Source organism: Palaemon carinicauda, chromosome 38, assembly GCF_036898095.1.
Source record: "Palaemon carinicauda isolate YSFRI2023 chromosome 38, ASM3689809v2, whole genome shotgun sequence".
Taxonomy (NCBI): Eukaryota; Metazoa; Arthropoda; class Malacostraca; order Decapoda; family Palaemonidae; genus Palaemon; species Palaemon carinicauda.
In genome coordinates this window covers 26,378,946-26,404,932 of record NC_090762.1, presented here as the reverse complement: position 1 = coordinate 26,404,932, position 25,987 = coordinate 26,378,946, and the positions used below count along the sequence as shown (strand labels likewise).

The 25,987-nt window shown below is 39.0% G+C and overlaps 1 protein-coding gene across 2 annotated transcripts in view; it reads right to left on the bottom strand.

Moving 5' to 3' along the window:
- c12.2 (von Willebrand factor A domain-containing protein c12.2) overlaps window positions 1–25,987 on the bottom strand; it is a 248,503-nt gene that overhangs the window by 15,038 nt on the left and 207,478 nt on the right. For both annotated transcript variants that reach the window (XM_068361985.1, XM_068361986.1), the window contains exons 14-19: window positions 14,246–14,436; window positions 13,892–14,093; window positions 11,150–11,298; window positions 10,849–11,005; window positions 5,931–6,111; window positions 4,091–4,296 (exon numbers count right to left, since the gene is read on the bottom strand). In XM_068361985.1, the coding sequence (XP_068218086.1) occupies window positions 4,091–4,296; window positions 5,931–6,111; window positions 10,849–11,005; window positions 11,150–11,298; window positions 13,892–14,093; window positions 14,246–14,436 (1,086 nt within the window). The remainder of the gene's footprint in view (window positions 1–4,090; window positions 4,297–5,930; window positions 6,112–10,848; window positions 11,006–11,149; window positions 11,299–13,891; window positions 14,094–14,245; window positions 14,437–25,987) is intronic.

Here is a 25,987-nt window from a genome sequence, read left to right as displayed (position 1 = left end):
TCCTCATGAGCATAAACAACTTCTGCAAGGAGGAGAGGTCTATACCCTTCAGTCAAAAGACCAATGCTCAAGGATGAGCAGTAACCTCTGACACCGGCTTCTCTCAGTAAAAGAAGACGAGGAAATCTGCGATATGTGCTGGATACTGACCGGGAAGTATCTCTTCTACAACACCAATTGCAGAAGATGGCCAACTTTCCTTGGTATACAGCTGCAGAGGACCATTGAATTTAACCAGACATCTGTGCAGTGCCTTGTAAAAAGCGTTTTGCTTGGAGGAGATGTGCATGGGGTAATGTAATGTATCACACTAAAATCACTATAAATACACTGGATATGTACAGGTTTTTTATTCACAACATGATTCTGCACAAAGATGATCAAAGCAGGAGATCCACACGCGAGGAGAGACAATGCAAGAGATGGGATATTATGCTGTGCAAAGAGGGAAAAAGTGCGAAGCCGGCCGGGTGCAAAAGGAGTGTGGTTGGTTTAGAATTGTCGGGCTGTGAGAGTACTTAATGTGAAACTACGAATGGGTGACTTTTTATTTAGGTTATATGGTTCCTGTATTAGGAATGACCGAATCTGCAAATGTTGAAGGATGACTGTATGTCAACTGAAGTATCCCTTGCGAATGCGCCTAAGCTGCTAGTGGGGGTGAACATCTGAGGAGCAATACACAATCCGAAGTACAGATTCTTGAACTAATAGACCATGCTATAGAAGCAGAAGTCAAAGTACTTCCTAGAGGACTGATGAATGGATACTTGAAAGTACACATCCTTCAGAACCACTGAAAGCAGAAAGTTTCCTTCTCTGATTGAACCAAGTTGACTTATCCACCAGGAAGAATTGACTGTAGAAGCCTGGAGTCTTGTCTCAAACGACATCAAGCACTTTCTATTCCAATATCTCTTCCATCCCTCTAATATCACTAAAACCCCTAGTTTTAGTGATATTAGAGAATTGGAAAAAAACACTATCGGTAGGTGAGCTAAGGGGGGGCAGGCTGACAGTCCAATAAATAGTAGTTAGTTGCCATCCCAAAAGACATTCACTACCTATGGCTCGGCTCTGTGTCTGCCTGGTTGCTAATAGCCAGATAAGCATCCCCTTACACTTGACAGGAGGAGAGGGAGTGGGACACTGTTATTACCCTTTCCCTCTCCCTCACCTCTTCCCATGGGCCCCTTTTTTAGAAGGAAAAAGTTGGGCGACTCAAAAAGGCTGTGCATACACAGGCTTGTTTCCTATGGAAGAGGCTCCTGGCCATCTTGGTCGGGGTTCAGGAAGGCTGCTTCGAAGGCCAGGGACCTTGAAGGGGACCAAGTTGGATCAGGGTGTCCTGTGAAACACTTTTCAACTGCTTCCTGCACATGACTCTTAGAAGGAGAGATGTGGCTACCCACAGCAATGTGTTCCAGAGCATAAAGAACTATGTCTGAACCAACTTGTTTTGAGAATCTGGACAACAAGGCCTCCCTCCTCTTCTAAATCCATCTGACCCACTGTTTTGCTGACTGGTGTATCAGGAAGGTAACTGCCTACCCATCTGACAACACAAGATTCTTGTACTTCTCCAGAGAGGGGGGTTGATAATCCTGTTGATTTTGCAAAGTAAGTTACCATACCTAACTACTGGTCAAGCCACGAGATATTTTGGATCGAGACCATATGGCAGACGATTCCTTGTCTGCTGACTCAGTGGCCGAGGACATACCTTCTAACTTGAGTCTGACCAAGTAGTCTCCCCCCCAATCCCCATTATTGCACACCAAATGACAAGTTAATCTGAAGATGTGATGACACAGCTTTCTCTGGCACGCAGAACCTTCTCTGCCTGAAGAGGGGGGAAGGATATGAGACAAGATCTTACTTGATCGACTGAAAGCAAGAATTCCCAAATCAGAGATCTGATCGGGAACTCGATCCTGGCCAAACTAGCCAAATATATCTAGGGCAACTTTAGAGATGGCATCGACCCTTGAGGGTCGCAGAAATGCTGATTAAGGACTGAAGTTCTCACTGAAAGCGTCACCTCACCCATTTGTTAGTGCAAGAATATCATGTAAAAATACCCTCACTTTGGATTATCTACTTCATTCATTACTGGATCAACGGAAGGAGGCTACTCCCAAGTACACTCATACCCAGCAGGGGTAGATGGTGTAGCAAGCTGGTCTGGAGATTCACAGCACCTCCACAAATATCAGCACCCTGACCCAAGGACAGACCCAGCCGACAATAACAGGGGAAGAATCTCTGTAATTGATCACAGCAAGGATAGGTGTACCCTGTACTGTTCCCGCTAATTATCATGGTGGGGAGGTGGGCCTAGCCCCATGTCACTAGGCATGGGGTACTGGTCCCTACATCGCCAGCTTGTGGTCATCTCTTCAACACAGGGTACTTGAGTACTCTAATCAGAAAAGAGAGCAGCAGGCAGTCCACAGCCCAGGTACGAAAGGAGCAGTAAGGCATCAAAGCTTCTCCAACACATACTCAATAGAAGGTTCATGGAATTGTGCACCTTTGCCTGGCGTGGCTACCAAGGTAGCAGGGAAGTACCGAACTCTGGGGCCACAAACCATGGGGCTGTGAATGGAGGCCAGGAACCACTCTGGTGTTGTCCTCCCCCTCAGAGGGAGGTGTGTCTCCTTATGACAATGACTGGTCTTCCTGGACCTCTTTGATTTCTTCTTAGAATGAGTGCTAAAATCAGAATCTAAAGTTGAAGAGTAGGCGTATATGGAAAAGGAATTGAAATAGGAAGAGAAATGCATATGTTTCCTCCTCTTACTAATCCCCACCTCAAGTTTGGCAGGCAGAGAATTTGAGGTCTGAGCAACAACAATACTGGGGAACAATGTCATAGCGGAAGCATTAGGTACACTCACTGGGGCCTCAAGACAGAGGGGTTGGGGTCACAGGTAAAGAGGAGGAGGGAGCTACAAGCCTTGGAACTAGAGGCCAAGGGGTCAGGGTGACAGACACAGGAGTGACATCAGGCACTGGGGCAAAACGCAGTAATAATTTAGGCCCTGAAACCAATTTACATTTGAGTTCGGCATCAACTCGTGTTAGGGCCTTCTTACTCACAGGCACCGACACACCGGGAAGTGGACCATAACAGTATTTTTGGGCTTGAGAGCCAAAGGGGAAATCACCTCTGGGGCCAATAGAACTAGGTTCAAAGCAACAACACCTGCTGTTAAAGGCATCACCTAGAGAAAATGGCACAGGGAACACGGGAGGTGAGGTAGTATTATCTACCAGCCCCCTACCTGGCCGATCTTTCAACCATAAACCAGTAGCAGCATCCACCCTTTCTCTAGCAAGTACACATCTCTTGCGTATTCATATCCATCATCAACAGCCAGCATTCACTTTCTTAATAGTAAAAGAAAATAAAAGCCTTTGGATAGGTCACAACAGTAAATCTGTTCTCGTTGCAGCCAAAGACGAAACTGAAAGTGTTCGATAGGCAATTGCCAATGCGCACCAACTGTCATTAACTACCTCATTAATGAATTCAACTGCTATTCCAGCTCTCATGAAAACATTCCCTATTTTAAAGGATGAGAGGTTTGTATACACATAGGAACAAAACATGATGTAGTTGCAACTAATGTCTTATATCAGGATCTAGGATTAATGCTATAGAAACTGCTAGTATAGCTACCAACTTTTTAATAGAAATTCTATTACCCTTACAATAAATTTTCCAGAACATCCACTGGTGAAGTGGAAATACTGATTTGGAAAAGGTAAGTGGCATGTTGTTACCTCTGGTTAGCTTTATTTGTGACGTTAGGAACTTCATACTAAACTATTCTGTTTTTGACATTTTCTTCCATAAATTTTTAATATGTACTAGAAAATGTATTTGGAGAACTTACAACTATATACTTGTGAGCACCATAATTTAAAGATAACCGATAATAAATTGAAATGATACATTTTCTGATATTGGTTACAGACTTTTCAAAACCATTCAAGTCTAATGAAGAAATTTAAGGGACAATTAAGCAATTTAGTGACCTGAAATATTTGAAGAATACTGTACTTAAACTAAGTTTACAAATACCTGTAAGTGCTTGATGATGTTGACAACTTCACGAGTAGAATAAGGGTACTGGATGAGCCCTTGGTCAGCCATATCTCGAAGTTCGCCAAAGGCACCCACTAAACGTCTCATGATATCTTCTGGTACATCAGGACCGTACGATCGTAACAAGCTCATTTCTGAGTCTACACTGGGGTTGTCAATTGCATGACAACTGAAGAGATCGCCTGCAAATTAAGGAAGGAAATCCTGTGATGTTTGGACTAATAAATTCAAGAAATTAGTTCAATTAATTCAATCACAGGGTGGTATTACCTTATTCATAACAAAATTTACTTATATCTTACATATAAAGTACAGTACTATTCAATTGGTATAATAATTTGTTCTCTCGACAGATACTCGTCAATTTACAACCTATGCAACCACAACTGGTATGTCTAGTTACAACATTTATCAATGAGAAATTTAGTTATAAATTGCCAAATAGAGCATAATGTAAATGAAATGTAAGTCAAAACATGAAACTTAAGAGTTAGAAATTGGCAAATAACACTGTTAATTATTTGTAAGCTTATTCTCGATACCGTAGGCTTGAGATCAGTTGACAAAAAAAAAAAAAAAAAAAAGGTAAATTTTGTTTTAAAATGCACCTTAAATTGACAATAGAAAAGTACAAAAATTCTTAAATGAAGCTCGGTTAACATTGTAAACCATATGTACATATTCTCGATACACTAGTGGCACTTTGAGATCAGCTGATCACAAATGGAAGTGAAAAATAAGTCAGAACTTGTTGATTGTTAAAATGAACCCAAAATGAAAAAAAAATATACAAATATGCTTCAATGACGCACAATTAACTTTTTTAAAATAATTACTTTTTTAATGTAGTAATGTCTGTTAACCCTTTTAACCCCAGGCTCTTTGGAAATTTCCAACCCTTAACCCCCGAGGGGTTATTTTTTCCCCAGCACATTTTGCAGTATATTTTTTTTTTTTATATTGCTTTAATAGCCTTAATTTTTGTCATAGAGAGGTCAGGTTGGTCTCATTCTCTTGGAAAAGGCCTGAATTTTTTCAAAAATATGAAAAAAAAAAAATTTTATAGCATTTTTTTTGCAAGGACGTACCGGTACGTCCGTGGGGGTAAAGGGATGAGTTTTGTGAAACGTACCAGTACGTCCTTTGGGGGTGAAAGGGTTAAACTAGTGGTCAGCTGACAAAAATGTATAACTATGTTTTAAGCCTTAGCCTACAATTGAACATGAATTTAAGCAAAGTATAAGTTTATTTCGTGAGGTAATATGGAATAGAAGCTTATAAAGGAAAGAAAGAATTTTGTTTTTTCTGCTATACATATTCCTTGTTATAGGTATGTGTGCATATTTTCAATTCAGTAATGGCAATTGAGTTCAGTTGATCACAACCATAATTGATTTATGCAAAGTATAAATTTATTTTGTCGTACTTAATTGACACTTTACGGAAGCTAAGATTTTCGTTTATAAAACATGACTATAAAATGATTATAGTATCCTGACACAGCGTAAGTAACTTATGGCAATTACGTAGGCTGACTTATGACCAGATTGGGGTAAAACCGGTCAGTCAGAACCAAATGTGGTTGTAAAGCGACGAGTACCTGTAATTGAAAAATAAATACCTTGAAGATCAACAATCATGACCACTTTTGTTGCTTCAAGTTCTACCACAGGAACTTTAAAAACTGATAAACAAGGCATATAATCTTTCAAATAATTTCCTCCAGACTCTAAAACTATAACACTTGGATTTCTATACCAATAAGGAAATCATTATGAAAGTCTAAAGTACATTCTATTACAATCAGAACCATTACCTAAAGCCCCAAAAAAGTCATTCCCTAAGAAAGGGAATCCTGGACGGTTTGCAAGAACAATCATGCGGAAATCTGGATGAGACACGATAATGTTTGGGAGGTTCAGGCTAGCCAGAGGGTGGTCTTTCGAGACGATTCGTCGTCCGTCGGAGAGTAGCATTTCTCCACTTTCTACCAATGTCTGAAAAATGAAGAGACCAGTGTACAGTATACAGCAGAACTGGTGGTACCTGAATTCAGTGAATTTTGTTCGAATTTCACTAACTGTCACCTCACATTCTTCACATTTCTAATGAGACTATGTTCCCGGGACAAAGTATTTTAAAAACTTCGTTCAATAAAAGACAGTTCAATAAGCACGATTTTAGAGAATTTATGATATATTTTTTATCAAAATATCAGCTACCGTATTTGACAGCCTACAGGATGCACTTTTTCCAGAAATTTTGTCTAAAAATATCGCCCTGAGTCTTATATATTGTAGGTAAAGTTTGAGACCTACCGTAGGCTTTGGCTAATCTAAACCAGCTTACACTAGGTACTTTTACCTACACAAAACTCCATGCCTCCTTATTTTATTTTTGTTGCTATTATTATTATATTATTACCGGTGCTTTAAAAATGAATTCGTTAAAATGAAAGCAACCTAAACTTAAATGCTGAGACTTTAGTTTATAAACATCAGCTGACAAAATGTAAACATTGAGTTATGGTTGTGTTCTCAGTAATCTTTTAACTTTCTTTTTCCTTAGTCTTCAATAATTTTAATGGTATTGTTAATAATGGGAGTAATCAAATTTTCATTAAAATAATTATTTTTCATTAAAAATCCCCCACGATTCGAATTGTCCCCACTCTTTTCTCTCTAAACAAGCACCATCTTCTCTGTCACATCATGCTGTCATTAGCGGTACACTACTTTGTTATTGCTGACTAATCACAAACAAAATTACTTTTCTGTTATGTGACGTGTAGAAATTTCTAGGGATATGGCAAGTAAAATATTTGTAATAACACCTTTACTAAAAGCTCTTTGTAATGTTGCTTATCGCTTGAATGTGTAAATGTGTTTGTTTGTTCATTATGATCGGCGATGAATTGTAAACAAAACATTTTCTGTTCTAGGCAGCATTTATTAGAAAAAACTTGATATAGAATCGCTTTTATTTCAATTATTTTAAATTGCTAACGATAAAGTAAGTACAGTGAACCATCGTTTATCGCGGTAGATAGGTTCCAGACGCGGCCGCGATAGGTGAAAATCCGCGAAGTAGTGACACCATATTTACCTATTTATTCAACATGTATATTCAGACTTTTAAAACCTTCCCTTGTACGTAGTACTGTTAACAAACTACCCTTTAATGTACAGAACACTTAATGCATGTACTACAGTACCCTAAACTAAAACAGGCACAAATATTAAAGGCGCTTTTATATCATGCGTTTCCTAAACATGCTAAAAAGCACGATAAAAAATGGCAACCAATGTTTTGTTTACGTTTATCTCTGATCATAATGAAGAAACAAACTGGAGGTAGAGCTTTGTTTATTACCCAGACATATTTCCCATACTTTTCCCTTAGAACTACATCACATCTTCCTACTTTAGATATATATATATATATATATATATATATATATATATATATATATATATATATATATATATATATATATATATATATATATATATATATATATGTGTGTGTATATATATATATATATATATATATATATATATATATATATATATATATATATATATATATATATATATATATATATATATATATATATTTATTTATATGTATACACATATACATACCTACATATATACATACATACATATATGCATAAATACATGCGTACATACATATATATATATATATATATATATATATATATATATATATATATATATATATATATATATATATATATATATATATATATATATATATATATTACTGTATATATATGGGTTATGGAAAAAATCCGCGAAGTGGTGAATCCGCGATGGTCGAACCGCGAAGTAGCGAGGGTTCACTGTAAAACAAAATTAACAACATTGTTATTATATAACTAATACTTGGTAAGATATCTGTTGCTGCAAAAGCTAACTTGTATACAGATGTGTAAATGTTTTCGTTTGTTCGTTATGATCGGTGATGAAACTTAAACAAAGCAATAGTTTTGCTTTTATGTTGCGTATTTAGCAAAAGCATGATATTATTACAGGTATTACTTGCTAAGCTACAACTCTAATTAGAAAAGCAGAATGCTATAAGCCCAGGGGCCCCAACAGTGAAAATAGCTAGCCCCGTGAGAAAAAGAAACAAGGAAAAATAAAATATTTTAAGAACAGTAAGATTAAAATAAATATCTCCTATATAAGCTATAAAAACTTTAACAAAACAAGAGGAGAAATTAGATAGAATAGTGTGCCCGAGTATACTCTCAACCAAGAGAACTCTAACCTAAGACAGTAGAAGACCATTGTACAGAGGCTATGGCACTTCCCAAGACTATAGAACAATGGTTTGATTTTGGAGTGTCCTTCTAGAAGAGCTGCTTACCACAGCTAAAGAGTCTCTTAATGTAAAGAACGTATCGGAGATGTAGTTGTGGCCGGGGTCTAACCGGACATCAACTGGCAGTCTCACGGTGACACTCTCACAAGCGAGTCATCTGTCAAATATGGCTGGAGCTACCCAACAGCTACCAGATAACTGTAACTAGTTTAGCATATTTCACCAGATTCTCTATTAAAAAAAAAAAAATAGATATAATAAATCGTCTTAATATCAATGAAGCAAGTGTTTATAGATGGCTAAACGATACAATGAAGGAGAAAAATTGAAAAGCCATCCTAGTAGGTGAGAGACCCCGCTGCTGCACAACCACAGAAAAAGACAAAGAGTTATAAAGCCAATAGCAAAGGCCTAGACTCCAAAGCCATCCTATCATCACCATTATTATTATTATTAAAGATACGTTATTATTGTCTTTCTGTAAAATCTACACATAACACGTGTGGCTGAATATGACTGATGTGATTATAGTTTTCCATTCATAAAGTAAAAGTAAAATAATAAAAAGGTAGAATTAATTGTATTTCTAATAGCGAATATGACTCCCCACCTCGCTTATTTATTTATTAATTTTTCCTCAGACTGAAGAAACCCATTGGGAGACAGAATTATATAAGTTGACTATAGTCTAAACTATGACTTGTAATCATTTATTGCAAGTTTTGAAATCACGATCCTAACTAACGTTTATTCTATACAGTATACAAAACGACATATGCAAAAAATTAGTAATAACTTTGAAATCATATCCCAAATGCATAAATTGTTATCATTAGACTACAGCGCTCTGCATAAATTGTTCTCCATTTAGAAGCCCTCTTTCCCAGTTTGAATCCTTCTATCCAGATAGACAGCTCAAAGACTAGTCTCACTAACTCTCATGGAGTCACATTGGCAAAAGGATTCGTGCTACGGTAACATAATTAATTTTTGTTCTGAAACATCATTTTAGCAGGAAATGTTTTTTAAATGATCTAACATTATTCAGTGATAAAATTATCTATAACAAGTGACCAATGTTGCCTCATACATACACGTTTACAAACTGAAATATAATACTAAGTGGCAACTTAAGAACAACGCTTGTCCGAAGCAAAAATAAAAAATTATCACCAGTTTTGCTGCATACTATATAATATTCACTTATTTCCTTATATAAAATTCAAAAGAATTCAAGTTCTGCAGATCAAAGGTACAGTACGGTAGTGTAATTTTTTAGCTGTCAATACTGTTCAGTACTTTACATGATTTGTAACTACTTTCCTTTATACTGTATTGTATAAATAGTTAATTTCATATTTTCTTTTGTTTCTAAAAATATATATGAATTAGCTGTTCTAATGGTGTTAATATTTTTTAAAATATTTCATTTAAATTTTTCATTACTTATATCATTTAATTATTTCCTTGTTTCCTTTCCTCACTGGGTTACTTTTCCCTCTTGGAGCCCTTGGGCTTATAACATCTTGCTTTTCCAAATAGGGTTGTACCTTGGCTAGTAATAATAATAATAGTAATAACCGTTTCTTTGTCTCCTTCAGTTTTTCCAGCCATCGGTACTAGCCAAATCTACTTCAATTTGCTCATTACTGCACATTAGGATTTCTTCCCATGGATTTCTGAGCAATTATTTATGTGGAGTGTGCATGGGAAATGTTTCTGGAAGTTCACAATCCCTTGGTGTATCACGGGCAATACCGTGATTTAAATTAGAAATATTAATATGATACACAAATAGATCTGAAAAGTCATATTTCCACTTCAAATTGGATAATACTGACAGCTACAACAAAATACAAATTAAAAATAATTTCACATAAAATGACCTGGTAAGATTTTCCTAAAAACTTAGATTGATTTATCTTTTACTATTTTAAAACTGACTGAGTATGACTGTAGTTTTTAGTAGCACTTCTATCAATGTGACTTAATTTCAACACTACTATTTTGGTCTGTGTAGTTTCTCAAAATTTTCATTCTATGTGACTGTATCAGCATTTTCCACAGTGAGGATCAGCGTCAATAACCGATGTCAGGATGCCAGGAAACCTAAAATCAATCAATCAATCCACACTGAGATGTGATGTGTCTAATATAGTCTACCATATTCTTCTTATTTCTGTTGCTTATGATATAAAAACATGCTGTTACAGTAACCAACCACTAAAAAATTAGAATGTTATTATCATTAAATTGTATGAAGTACATACAGTAATTAACAGGTCGCACCTCTGTCAACTCATTGGGGTCAACTGCTAGTAAAAATTTGATAGTTACAAGAGTACCTTCCTGTTCAATTGGATTTAAGAAATAAAATACACTACCTTCAAGATACAGGTTACATGAGTTGGGGCTTTGTCGGCCTCGTCTATAACCAGCACCCGACCTTGTTTAACTGCAACCACGAGAGGTGAATCCTCATACTGGATCTTCCCATCTCGCACCACTGGTTGGATTGTTAAACTCTGAACAGTAGTGTCTCTGTTAATTAAGAAAAAATAATCATATTTACAAATAACTTTGTTGGCTTTGCATGATCTGTACTTAATGAGATAACTAATAAGCATTAAATCGATTCACTGCATATTTCAATTACATATAGTGTTATGGAACTAATAAGATTACCTGTGCAGTTGGATGTATTCTCTTGGACGAGAAAGGAGATAAAGAAACCGATCAGCCAACTTGTTCTTTCCCACTCCTTGATTGCCTACAAGCAGCAGATGGTCACCAAGTAACCAATCTTGAAGCATGTTTTCCAAGACAGCGATATGCTGAAAATACATAAATATATTATGAGTGTAAATATTGTAATAATATTGCAATGGTCACTTGATTAATCAAGAGATAAATGGAGTAGGTTTCCTATCATCATTATATACCCGCACAGAGTATCTGATTTCTGTGTTACCTTTAATCAACAATCGTGTTTGAACGTATTCAAACTTTCAAAGGTAATTCAATCTTGCAACATGAATTGGCACTGAAATTCAATTATGTCATATAACATGTGCGAAATAATCTTTTTTTTAATTTGAGTATTCTTTCAAAATTTATGACTGTAACCTTTATTTTATTATTCATCATCAGATTATTACCTTATCAGGTTTAGATGTGAAAAGGATTCACTCTTCTATCTTAGGCTCTTTCAGCCTTAATTCAAAACAGGTCTATTCATAACAGGTCTGAGTTTTTACATTTGCTCTTTATTGTTTTTTTTTCTGGGTCTTCCTCCTATTTTTTCATGTTTATATCTGGGTATCTCCACATCTACTTTTCTAAACTAATGTCCCTCTTCCTTTCCCTCACACATCCAAAACAATCTCTATCTCTTGAGATCTCATTCTATTTTCCAGCTGTTGAACACGAGATCTCCGAATTGCTTCCTCATTTACAATATAAGCTACCCAGAGTACTTCAAACATGAAACCTTAGCTTTCTATTCTAGTCATGGCCTCTTAAAATTTCAATTTTCTTAATTAATGCTCATGGCTGCTCTATAGTACACTTTTAATGCATTTTTTAGTAATGGGATACTTTTGCTTACCTATAGTCTAAAAAGATTCACCAAAGTTGATACTACCATTTTTCATATTACTGTACTCTAACAATACCTGCTTCAACGTCAAATGTCTTAAGAAAGATCATGGCCTTCTTTTCCCAATATCATTTTCATATTCATTTCATGAATACAATATTCTTTCCACGTACATTTTGTAGTCCTGAGCATCCCTAATGACACAATGTTCAACCACACAGTCACGCTCATGACTATTTTTCCTTTGATTCTTTTCCTGCCACTATAAAAGTGATTGTACCAACTGTGATGTATGGATCGGAGTTGTGGGGAATGAAAGTGACGGAGAGACAGAAATTGAATGTGTTTGAGATGAAGTGTCTAAGGAGTATAGCTGGTGTATCTCGAGTAGATAGGGTTAGGAACGAAGTGGTGAGGGAGAGAACGGGTGTAAGAAATGAGTTAGCGGCTAGAGTGGATATGAATGTGTTGAGGTGGTTTGGCCATGTTGAGAGAATGGAAAATGGTTGTCTGCTAAAGAAGGTGATGAATGCAAGAGTTGATGGGAGAAGTACAAGAGGAAGGCCAAGGTTTGGGTGGATGGATGGTGTGAAAAAAGCTCTGGGTGATAGGAGGATAGATGTAAGAGAGGCAAGAGAGCGTGCTAGAAATAGGAATGAATGGAGAGCGATTGTGACGCAGTTCCAGTAGGCCCTGCTGCTTCCTCCGGTGCCTTAGATGACCGCGGAGGTAGCAGCAGTAGGGGACTCAGCATTATGAAGCTTCATCTGTGGTGGAAATGTGGGAGGTTGGGCTGTGGCACCCTAGCAGTACCAGCTGAACTCGGTTGAGTTCCTGGTTAGGCTGAAGGAACGTAGAGAGTAGAGGTCCCCTTTTTTTGTTTTGTTTCATTGTTGGTGTCGGCTACCCCCCAAAATTGGGGGAAGTGCCTGGGTATATGTATGTATGTATAAAATTAGTTCTGCTTACATTAATTTCCAATCCTCTCCCCTCCATTCAACTATTCAATCTATTACAGTAGACATTTCTACAACCTATTTTCCTGACCTGCCTATTAATATCAGGTCAAATGCTTACAGCAACCCCCAGAGAATTCTCTTCTACACACCTTTGTAGCTGCATTGGTTACTCTGATAAACAGTAAAGGATATCTGCCGCTGACTTTACTCTATACCTTGTAAAGTTGTCCATTAATATCGTTGTCACTTAATTTTCAAGTTTTCTTCATGAATAACTTGATAGATTTCAATCAATACTTGTTAAAATATTTGCTATTTTGTTTATTTTTTTTTCATTACTGTAATAACTGTATTGTGAAACACCATATTCAGAGGTTTATTATGCATATATGTCTAGAAATGATTTTGCAGCACATTACACTTCTTTATATATAATAATTATGTTATTTACTGTGCTGTAAGTACAATATTTTTCCATCTTTTATAAGTCACAAAAATATCTTGCTTATCTAGTTACATTGACCTTCTGCATAGGCTATATATTCTACAACAAAGTAATAAAGCTTTGATTATACAATAGATGTTGTCAATGTTATTAATGGAACATTTGAATATTTACAAAAAAAAAAAAAAAAATGGAAAAGGCGCTAACTTTTTTCAAATTGCAGATCGCACTTTATTTTGCTTCATTCATGACAGTACTGTAAAATGTTTGGCAATTTTTTTTACTAAACTATAGTTCTGTATATCTAATAGTATCCCACTATGAGACAGTTTCAACTGTAAAACAGCACATGGTGGATAACACTAATGTCTAAAATTACTCATTCATAAAATTAACTAATTTTCATAATGGCATCCAGCCCTTACCTGGTTAATTTCAAAGAATAGGGTATCAGGTACTTTAGTATTTGTTTCAGGTTTGTATACAGGGGCATGTGTGTCTCCAATCCGAAGAACACCATCATTCACTTCGCAAATAAGCTCTTTATCCCCCAGTTGCGCAGGTTTTATAATGTTAGAATTTTCAAGAGTTGCATCTAGAGCACCTTTGGCTAGAGGTGGAAGAAACCTGTGGATCCCAAATAGATAAAAAAATAGAAATTTTAACAATAATGACATTACAAGTATAAATTACATGATATCAAGAATCTCAAATCACAGCACAATCTCAAAGAATATAATGTAAACCACTATTAACAATAATACTCTACTACACTTTACCTTGCTAAGCAAGCCTTATAAACTGCAGTGTGAAGATCAAATGCTGGATATGCCTTGAACCTTTTAGCAATTCTAATAATCTGTCGCAGCGAAAGTGAATCTGCCAGGGATCTCATTGCTGGATCAGAGGACATGGAAAGTCTAGATGCAAGAGTAATTAGCTGCTCAACCGATGAGTTGCACTCGCCAACCTAAAGGAGTAGTAATAATCGTCTTATCACAAACCAGGCCTTCAACTGGTGAACGATTCTATAATTCAATGCAGCTTTAATTTGGTCAACTGTTTTTATTACTGACAATTTACAAACAATGTAAGACAAAAGATAACATAAATGGAATCAATTAAGAATAAGATTAAAGTTAATCTCCTAATTTGAAAAAAAAGGAATACAGTAAATCTAATAGCCTTGAAAGTGTCCTATAAATGCTCTATTTCAATAAGAAGGCAGCAGTACACCCTCATTTTAATTAATTTTCTAGTTTCCGTCACAAGTTACGCTCAATATAAGACAAATAACTTTACAGTACAGTACTTGTCATCAAAATAAAATTCTGGTTTATTGTGTACATAGAATAAGATGTCAATTTGTTAAAAACAGGAATAAATCTAACACAGCCTTAAAAGTGAAAAATTCACAGCAAAGTTTATAATGCTGACAGGGAAAAAAACAAAGGAAAATCAATGCCCTGTAATGCATGCATAAATTGGTGTCAATTTGGTATTAAACTATGAGAATGATGTGACTGAAACATAACCCCATGTTGATAAAAATGTTATAAATGTAAGGTTTCTGTGGATCTTCTAGCGAGGGGGCGGGGTACGATTGTTCCAATAACCAGCCGCCGAATAACAATTGGTCCCATAAATTTTCTTATACGCAATTTGTCGGTTACAATTAGTCCAACAACACGATTGATCCAATTACTAATTCATCCAAAGGCATTGTTATATTTTTATTTACTGCTTGTAAAGTTTTATTCTAACGTTACTGTATTTTTACCACTCCACACAAAGCAATTGCAAAAGACAATTGGCAAAGGAACTTCACTGGAGGTGAGAATCGATCATGCAAAGGCACTTCAGTTAATCATTGCAAAGATAACAGACATTTTCTAGAAAGGAAAGTGAACATACTTGTTGATCATTTGAGGCCCAATATAGTTCATGTAGTGAAATACAGCTTGAGAGTTATTGAGTCCCTTAACTGGCCAGATAATACTACTTTTGATCATTCTCTGGTTACAGCTATTTTTTTTCTTTGCCTACACATACACTACATAGTCAGGCCTGTTCTTTACACATTCTCCTCTATATTCTTTATACATTCTCCTCTTTCCTCATACACCAAACAACACTAAGATAACCAAAAAATTCTTCTTCACTCAAGAGGTTAACTACTGTACTGTAATTCTTCAGGGACTACTTTCTACATGGCAAGACTAGCCACAGTAAGCAGCTCTTCTAGAAGAACATTTCAAAATCAAACCATTATTCTCTAGTCTTGGGTAGTGCCATAGCCTTATATTATGGGTCTTCCACTGTCTTGGTTTAGAGTTCTAGCCATCTGTTTACTTATTTCCTTTCATCACTGGGCTATTTTTCCAGTTGGAGACCTCATATAGTATCTTGCTTTTCCAAGTAAGTTTGTACCTTAGTTAGTAAAGATAACATGCAGTTAAGCAAAGAGCTATTGAAACTAGTGACAAGCCTTCCAGAGTATGTCAAAATTTATGTAATTCAGTGGATTCATCTACTGCACCTTATATTGGGACTAAAGTTGCTCTTAACCCCTTTATCACCATCAGATATACATGCTCACTATAATAAGCTAAATTTCCATGTTTATTTGTTTTACTCCTGATTACAGAATAAATTTTTCAAAAGTTTGCTTTATTTTCTACTGGATTTCACTCTAAACAACCAAAATATGTTTTTCCATTCATTGTGAAGTGATTATAAAATAATTTTTCGGATATTAGTTTTATATAATTTTCTCTAAATAATGTTGAAGCGCTGTGATTTTGTGTAAAAAAAAAAAACTTTATATATATGAAATAACAATATTATTTCGTAATAATTCCACAGTAAACAGCCTTCAAAAAATATAAAACTACTCGTCAGTAATGATGAACTTTACTTTATACAGAAATGTAATGTTTCCTTTGACACAAGAATTCCCTGTTAATGAATTACAAAATGAACAGAAAAATGTTGAGGATGAGATTGAATGCATCATTTGAGGGTAATCAAGAATTGTAAAGAAGACATCGGACTTCAACAAAGAATCTTCACTATTTTATGAGAAAGATATTTATGATATTTCAATTTATCTAAGAGCACTAGCCCATAAATTGATTCTGAAAAATTTGTATGTTCATAAAAATTTATTTGTATTTATTTTTCAGGCACAAATATATACAATATATATATATATATATATATATATATATATATATATATATATATATATATATATATATATGTATGTATATATATATATATATATATATATATATATATATATATATATATATATATATATATATATATATATATATATATATATATATATATATATATATATGTATGTATATATATATATATATATATATATATATATATATATATATATATATATATATACACACACACATATATACAACATATATATACAATATATGTATATATATATATATATATATATATATATATATATATATATATATATATATATATATATATATATATTGTATATATATTATATATATACAATATATATACATCCTATATAATCATCTATTACCGTGCCTTTTTCCCATTCGTTTGGGATAACACGGTTGCCTTCTTTTTTAAGGACTTTATATATATAAATATATTTATATCTATATATATATATATATATATATATATATATATATATATAAATAAATATATATATATATATATATATATATATATATATATATATATATATATATATATATATATATATAAATAAATATATATATATATATATATATATATATATATATATATATATATATATAGAAAGATGGAGATATGCCTTGGAGAGTAGAGGTTTAAGAATAAGCAGGAAGAAGACAGAGTATATGACAACCGAGATGGATTGCGACCAGCAAACAACGATCAAATTAGGCGGAGAAAACATCAAAAGGGTTCATAAATTCAAGTACCTTGGTTCAGTGATCGACAATGGGGGGAACATGGAAGAGGAAATTAACAACCGGATTCAGTGTGGTTGGAACAACTGGAGGAAGGTGTCTGGTATCATATGTGATAGGAAAGTCCCTATAAGATTGAAGGGCAGAGTGCACAAGGCAGTGGTCAGACCAGCAATGACATACGGATTGGAAGCAGCACCCCTAAAGAAAACAGAGGGTAGAAAGTTGAACGTAACCGAGATGAGGATGCTTAGGTGGATGAGTGGAGTAACCAAAAAGGACAGGGTTAGAAATGAACATATGAGGGGTACAGTAAAAGTCACTGAGGCATCAAAGAAAGTGCAAGAGGCAAGGTTAAGATGGTATGGCCACCTGATGAGAAGAGAAGGGCAACACATGGCAAGAGAAGTGATGGACGTGGAGGTGGATGGAACACGAAGGAGAGGAAAACCTAAGACCAGGTGGAGAGATTGCATTAGAGATGATATGAGGGAGAAGGGAGTATGGGAGGAAATGACACAGGACAGAGGGAGATGGAAGAGACTCATTAGAAACGGCGACCCGGAATAGGGATAAAGCTGGGAAGAAGAAGATATATATATATATATATATATATATATATATATATATATATATATATATATATATATATATATATATATACATATATATATATATATATATATATATATATATATATATATATATATATATATATATATATATATATATATATATATATATATATATATATATATATATATATATATCTATATATATATATATATATATATATATATATATATATATATATATATATATATATATATATATATATATATATATATATATATATCTATATATATATATATATATATATATATATTTTTGGGCTCAAGCCATGGCGTCCTGATGGAAGGTTCCTGTTTGGTAGCTTCCTTGGGTATAAGACTACTAAGATATTCCCAGAGAATTTAACCACAGGTTATCACAGAATTCTAACTTCTGGAGCGAGTATCTCAAAGGTTTCCCTTTAAGACATCGTAATACAACAGGGGACGCGCATGTCTGAACGCGCCACATAGCTATCTTCACCCCGAACAGAGTTAATGCTTCGGTGTGTAAGGACTGAGAATAGCTGGGAGCCGTTCCACAGCTAATCTCACTCGTGGCTACTACTGATACTCGAGACGTAAACAAACGGACGCCATTGCTCTAATGACGTCACGCCCGTCTTCATCCTTTTTTTTAGTAGCTGCCCTACTTAGACGGATTTTCCCTGTGTTATCTTTATCGCTTTGCATCTTCGCTATGTCGTTACCTTCAGCCTCGCCTTCTTCTGGAAAGTTGAGTACAAGGTTCCAGTATTGTTTAATTAAGCTCTGGCCGTAAAGTAAATATTACTTTTCGAAATATTTGATGTTTTGTGGCAGAGCTGTGCCTCTACCGGACCCGCCATTTTATGGCGTCGTTGTTGTTATGCATGTCTTATTTAGTTAGCCACAACAACGTTTCCGGCTTTATATACTAATCGAATACATTAGTTTATTTAGTCTTCATAGCTAGGAACTTTTATATCGTGTTTAGACGCTTTTTATCGGTCATCGATTGACCTCATACCAGTCGGCTACTATAGCCCCCAGGCCAGGAGCCTACATACAAGTGTTCATGCATGATTTATTAGTGATCCTAGACTAAGTTATGAAGATAGTGGCATTATTATTTTACAATACTTTTGACAGTGATGCAAATGTTTTCGCCTTCAGGGACCATATAGGGGATAGGCTAGTCAGTGATTCTTTCTAGCCTAACCTAATATTAGGACCCCTATATGCTTCCTTCATCCCCTGCCTTGGCATTCCCTCTATTTAGCCTTGATCCCTTTTCTGAGTAAAGGGATTAATTGTCTAATAGAGTATATATCGCCTCTCTGTCCTCCCTAAAGGAATGAACCCCCTTTAGGGCTGCGTCCGAGAGTGAGGTTAGGCTAGCCTACCTCTATGGCTAGGATAGTCTATGACTTTCCTGCGATAGCGATATGTCTTCTTCCTTACCTAGTTCAGGACTTTTAGCCCTGTTCTAGGTTGGGTTAGGAAGGTTTCTCTGTTCCATGCTGAAACTGTACTCTTGCACCGTTTTAGCCGATCAGCCTGATCTTAGGTTAGGGAGTGTCCTCCCTTTCCTTAGTGGCCGCTCTGGTACAGAAACCCTTCCTGGGAAGACTTCTCTCTTCTCCCTCCCCACCTATCTCTTGTATAGCCTAGCCTATGCTTAGGTTAGTTTATACTCATCTGTCCCCTGTCCTACAACTCCTCCTTAGGGTGGAAGAGTAGGGCTACCCGAGCTTCCTTGTGCAGTCCACTCTGGTACATATACCTTCATAGTGTCCTATAAGGTTAGTTACTGGTATAGCTCTGCATATGGGAGTCTCCCCCCCCCCCTCTTGGGTGTTCCCTAGCCCTCCCTTGGGCTACCTTGCTCCCGGTCCCTAGTGACCCCTGCTCAGGGATGTTAGAGCCTGCCTCTATCATGGGTACACCCCCTCAGGGAGGGGGAGGGATGTCTGGAACCCTGATGGTACTTCCTGCATCCCTTCCCCCCTCCTCCCTGTCTCTCTATCTATCCGGGTGCCGGTCTCTTGCCGCCTCTACTGTCGGCAATACCTGCCTCCTACTTGGTGACTTCCCTACCCTTGCCGCCAGCCCCCCGTGTACCGAGGGACTGCCGGCTGCCGCCGGCTACTACCGGCGGCTCTCCTACTCCTATCTAATCGTCCGCTTGCCGGTTGATCACCGGAGTGCCGGCATATACTGCCGGCAACCCGATACTACCTTTACCATCCTTATCCCAGTCACCAACCTGGCATCCTCCGACTGCCGGAGCCGCCGCTTCCTGCCGGCGTGCCGCCGTTGTGCCGGCGGCCGCCATCCTGGTATTTAACTGACTTTTGAAAATTGTCTGTCCTAATGCCAGAATCTATGCTGGAGCGAGCTCCGGCATGCCGGCGGCTTGCCGGATGCCCCGGAGGCGTCAAGAATACTTGCACCTCCTTACTGTAGCTATCATAAGACTAGGATAGCCCTATATCGCAAACAGATAAGCTGCTTCTGCTATTAAGATCAGTACCCAGTACTGCTCTATTAGTGATCATGCTGTCTCTTTGAATTCTTCTAATTCCAGCATGCTATGTGCATCTTAGCACGGCTGGTTGCCAGAAGCAGTTACCCTTTAAATGAGGCCTTCTGGCTCTTATCTGGGAACCGAATGAATTCGATCCCAATCTTGTCCTTGGTTTTCCATGGAATTCCAAAATACTGGGAATTCTAGGAAACTATATCCAATGATCTCGGTCATTTGGATTATCCAAGGACCAAGCTTATGGTAACCAGCCGGGCGAGATGCATGGAGCATGTTCTCCTTTACTGTTTTCATTCTCTATGCATCACACCTTCTTTAAGTTAAAATTAATGATTAATATTAACTTAGTTTAAGAGCCATTCTTATGACTCCCCCATACTCATTTTCTCTTTCTTCCACAGGAGGAGCAGATGAAGTGTGACTTCGCCTTCTGCGCTGTGAAACGCCCGCAGTTTTACGGGCATACGGCTTGCAGGACTCACGCCCCTTGTGCAGACAAGAAAGGGGATTTGAAGTTTTGGAATCCACTGGATTGTACGGTCTGCCAGGCCCACCTAGTTGAGGCCTTCCATAACCCTCCCTCAGCGGAGGTTAGAGACATTTCTCGTGAAAAGCTGCGCAAGTGGGTGCGTGGCTTTCAGAAAAATGCTACCTGGCCACCGAAGAACTGAGGTCCCTATTGTTCCCTAAGGCCTCCCCTGACTCAGTGGTACCAAAAGATGCGATCCCCACTGTCCAAATTACGGTGGAACCTGATGTGGTCATGGCTCAGTCCATGCACGAGTGTCGTTTAGATTCCGAGGATGATGAACAGATCTCAGACGTCTCGGAAGACACGGAGAAGACGCTTATGGCTCAAGGAGCCGAAGAGGACGAAGACAAGGTGGAGTACACCGAGTCGGAGCTTGGAGCTGCTCCCTCGTCCATCCCTCCTCCCACTCCTACACCGACGGAAATGTCCATTCCGTCTACCTCCTCGACTACGGATCCTTCTTCTTCTACCCAAGAACTGATCCGGCTGATTAGAGCCGTCATGGACGATAGGCTGAAGGAGAACCAGGAGTCCATCAGGTCGATGATTGGATCCAGAGAACCGAAGAAGATTTCGGTCAAGGATCTCCCCGCTTGCTCTCATGCCAACCCGTGGAGGTATGCAGAGCATATGGTTATTGCGACCGGCAGGATCTTTGTTAGTGATAAGATCGGCACGGTCCCGTTGGAAGATGTGGAGTTCTTCCCAAGCTTTGAGGCCTACCCGGACTGTTACGTCCGGCTTCGTTCCGAACCTGCCTCAAAGGAAGAGACCGAACCTAAAGAAGAGATAGTGTTCGATCTCACAAAGGCCCAGGCTATGCTAGCCTCCGCATTTAAGAGTAGGGGCTTTACCTGCTCTAAGCTTCCGGCTTTGAGCAAGAAGCATCCTACGTACGTTGCACCTGACACTGCGGTTCTTCCTTTCTTGGAAAAGGCCTTAGCTGCATGCCTTAAAGCGGCGGAAGAAGGGAAACCCTGCCCTGCACTGGAGGAGTGCAGACCCTTCTCCATCGTGACCCCTCCTGACGCTCGACACTGGAAAGATGTTCAGCATACTTTCGTCGTGGGAAGGCTCGATCCTGACGTCGCCGGACGTCAGTTTAATGAAGACCTCCCTAAGCTCAACGATCACCTCCTTCGCCGGGAACAAGACACGAAGGAGAGGCTTGCGGCATCTCTTTCTCATCAAGTCCAACTGGAAGTGATGGCCTGTGACACCAGGGTACCAGATCACTACATGGTACTCTCCAAATCCCACTTACTAACAGTAATGAAGGACTTGTATCACTTCATAAAGGCTCGAAGAGCCTGTCGTGAATTCGTGTTTGCCGGTGCCACCGTGAAACACGAACCCCGGAGGCTGATTTCCTCCAACATCTGGGGAAAGCACCTGTTTCCTTCTGACCTTGTCAAGGAAATAACTGACAGAGCCGCCACGGAGAATAGGAACCTTCTCCACAAGTGGGGCATGTCCAGAAAAAGGAAACCCTCTCAGGACGATGGACCTCAGCCTAAGAGGAAACCTCAGAAGCCAAAACCCCAGCAACGTCAGCAACGACGTCAGTTTCCGGGACCCGCTACCTCCCAAGTGGTTGCCCAACCACAACAGACCTTTCAATTGGTCCCCCAACCGGTGTTGTCACAGTCACCGGTCTTCACCCCTGCCTTTGAGCAACCATCCACTACCTTTCATGCCAAAGGTAGAGGCTCGTTCAGGGGTGCAAGCAGAGACGCATCTCGCCGTCCCTCCAGAGGTAGAGGAGGAAAGGGAGCTAGCGGCCGAGGCAACAAGTCCTCGGGACACCAGAAGCAATGAAGTGCTTCCGGTGGGAGGAAGACTCCGCCAATTCCAGGATCGTTGGACCTTCGATCCCTGGGCACACAGCATCATCAAGAACGGTCTAGGCTGGAGTTGGACGCAACCACCCCCAATCTTCCAGCAGTTCTTCCAGCAATCGACCCCCCTTCTGGAAGAATATGTTCTAGACCTCTTGAACAAGAAGGTGATAAGGAAGGTAAAGTCCACCAGGTTCCAAGGGAGACTGTTTTGTGTTCCCAAGAAGGACTCAGACAAACTCAGAGTCATTCTGGACTTATCCCCCCTCAACAAGTTCATAGAGAACAACAAATTCAAGATGCTGACGCTTCAACAAATAAGGACCCTTCTGCCTCAAGGTTCCTACACGGTCTCTATAGACCTGGCGGATGCCTATTGGCACATTCCAATGAACCATCACGCTTCCTCCTACCTAGGATTTCGACTCCAAAGGAAAAGCTACGCCTTCCGGGCCATGCCATTCGGCCTCAATGTGGCCCCTCGGATCTTCACAAAACTGGCGGATGCCATAGTACAACAGCTCCGCCTAAGAAACGTCCAGGTGATGGCCTACCTCGACGATTGGCTAGTCTGGGCTCCATCGCCCGAAGAGTGTGCAAAGTCTTGCAACGAAGTTACCCAGTACTTAGAACACCTGGGATTCAAGATCAACGAGAAGAAATCTCGCCTCTCTCCAGCTCAGAAGTTTCAGTGGTTGGGAATCCACTGGAATCTTCAGTCACACCGCCTTTCCATCCCCCAGAAGAAAAGGAAGGAAATAGCAGGGTCTGTCAAGCGACTACTGAAATCCAAACGCATTTCAAGACGACAGCAGGAACGAGTTCTAGGCTCTCTACAATTCGCCTCAGTGACAAACCCAGTGCTTCGTGCACAGCTAAAGGATGCCGCGGGAGTCTGGAGACGCTCGGCATCCATCGCTCGAAGAGACCTCAAGAGACGGCTTCCAGACAGACTACGACGCCTCCTAAAGCCGTGGTCGGAAGCAAAGGCCCTGAAAAGGTCCATTCCTCTCCAACACCCTCCTCCATCACTCAACATCCACACGGATGCCTCACTGGAAGGTTGGGGAGGTCACTCCCACCTGAAACAGGCTCAAGGTACCTGGTCTCCACTATTCAAGACGTTCCACATAAACATCTTGGAGGCCATGGCGGTCCTTCTTACTTTGAAGAAGTTATCCCCGCCGCCCTCGATCCACATCCGTCTAACCCTAGACAACTCGGTGGTAGTTCGTTGTCTCAATCGCCAAGGCTCAAGATCGCCCCAGATAAATCAGGTGCTTCTCCCAATCTTCCGTCTGGCGGAGAAGAAGTGGCACCTGTCTGCAGTTCACCTACAAGGATTCCGCAATGTGACAGCGGATGCTCTATCTCGGACAAACCCGATAGAGTCGGAATGGTCTATAGACGCAAGATCGTTCTCCTTCATCTCTCACCAAGTCCCAGAACTTCAGATAGATCTCTTTGCAACGAGCGACAACAATCAACTTCCTCTGTATGTAGCCCCGTACGAGGACCCCAAAGCAGAAGCGGTGGACGCCATGTCACTGGACTGGAACAGGTGGTCCAAGATATACCTGTTCCCTCCCACCAACCTTCTGTTGAAAGTCCTCTCCAAACTGAGAACCTTCAAAGGGACAGCGGCCCTAGTGGCTCCCAAGTGGCCCCGGAGCAACTGGTACCCCCTGGTCCTGGAGCTGCAGCCCAAGCTGATCCCTCTCCCGGGCCCAGTTCTCTCTCAACAAGTACAGAAGTCGACTGTCTTCGCTTCATCATCGAAAATCAAGGACCTTCATCTCATGATTTTCTCTCCCTTGCCGCAAAGAAGAGGTTTGGGATCTCGAAGAAAAGTCTAGACTTCCTAGAGGAATACAAGACCGTATCCACGAGACGGCAATATGAATCATCCTGGAGGAAATGGGTCTCCTTTGTCAAGGCAAAAAATCCTAAAGAAATCACCATTGATTTCTGTATGTCCTTCTTCATTCACCTTCATGGACAAGGATTAGCAGCCAATACGATTTCAACCTGCAAATCGGCCTTGGCTAGACCAATTCTATATGCTTTCCAAATTGATCTGTCCAACGACATCTTTAACAAATTACCAAAAGCATGTGCTCGCCTACGTCCAGCACCCCCTCCGAAACCGATCTCCTGGTCACTAGACAAGGTACTCCATTTCGCCTCCAACTTGGACAACGATTCATGCCCCCTCAAGGATCTGACTCAGAAAGTTATATTTCTATTTGCTCTCGCTTCTGGAGCTCAAGTCAGCGAAATAGTGGCATTATCAAGAGAAGAGGGACACATCCTGTTTACCGATTCAGGAGAAGTGACCCTCTCCCCTGATCCGACGTTTCTCGCTAAAAACGAATTACCCACCAAAAGATGGGGCCCTTGGAGAATATGCCCCCTGAAGGAGGATGTCTCTCTATGTCCAGTAGAGAGTCTCAAGGTCTATCTTCGCAGAACTTCGAACTTTGGTGGAGGCCAACTCTTCAAAGGAGAAACATCGGGCAGCGACCTGTCACTGAAACAATTAAGAGCGAAAATCACCTACTTCATTCGCAGAGCGGATCCGAACAGTACACCCGCTGGTCATGATCCTAGAAAAGTGGCATCTTCTCTGAACTTCTTTCAGAGCATGGACTTTGAAAGCCTTAAAAACTTTACGGGCTGGAAGTCCTCGCGAGTTTTCTTTAAACATTATGCGAAACAAGTGCACGAAGTCAAACATTTTGTGGTAGCCGCAGGTAGTGTTATGAAACCTGCACCTAACTCTGCGTAGAACAGTGAGTTACTTGGGACTCTAACTCTTCGGGTGCCTATGTTGACCCTCGAGCGATTCATAGTGATGTCTAAAAACACTTAGTGCTTTTATAACTGTTCTTATCCCAGGTGAAATGTCATAGTGTCACACAAGTGCCGCATGCCTTGAGCATGATGTGTTGTTTAAAGACTTGCGTTCCTCGAGAACGAGTACCTACTAATCCTGAAATTCCTTTTCAGATTCAAGAGCAAGCCTTTATTTCTATGTACATTATTATTACT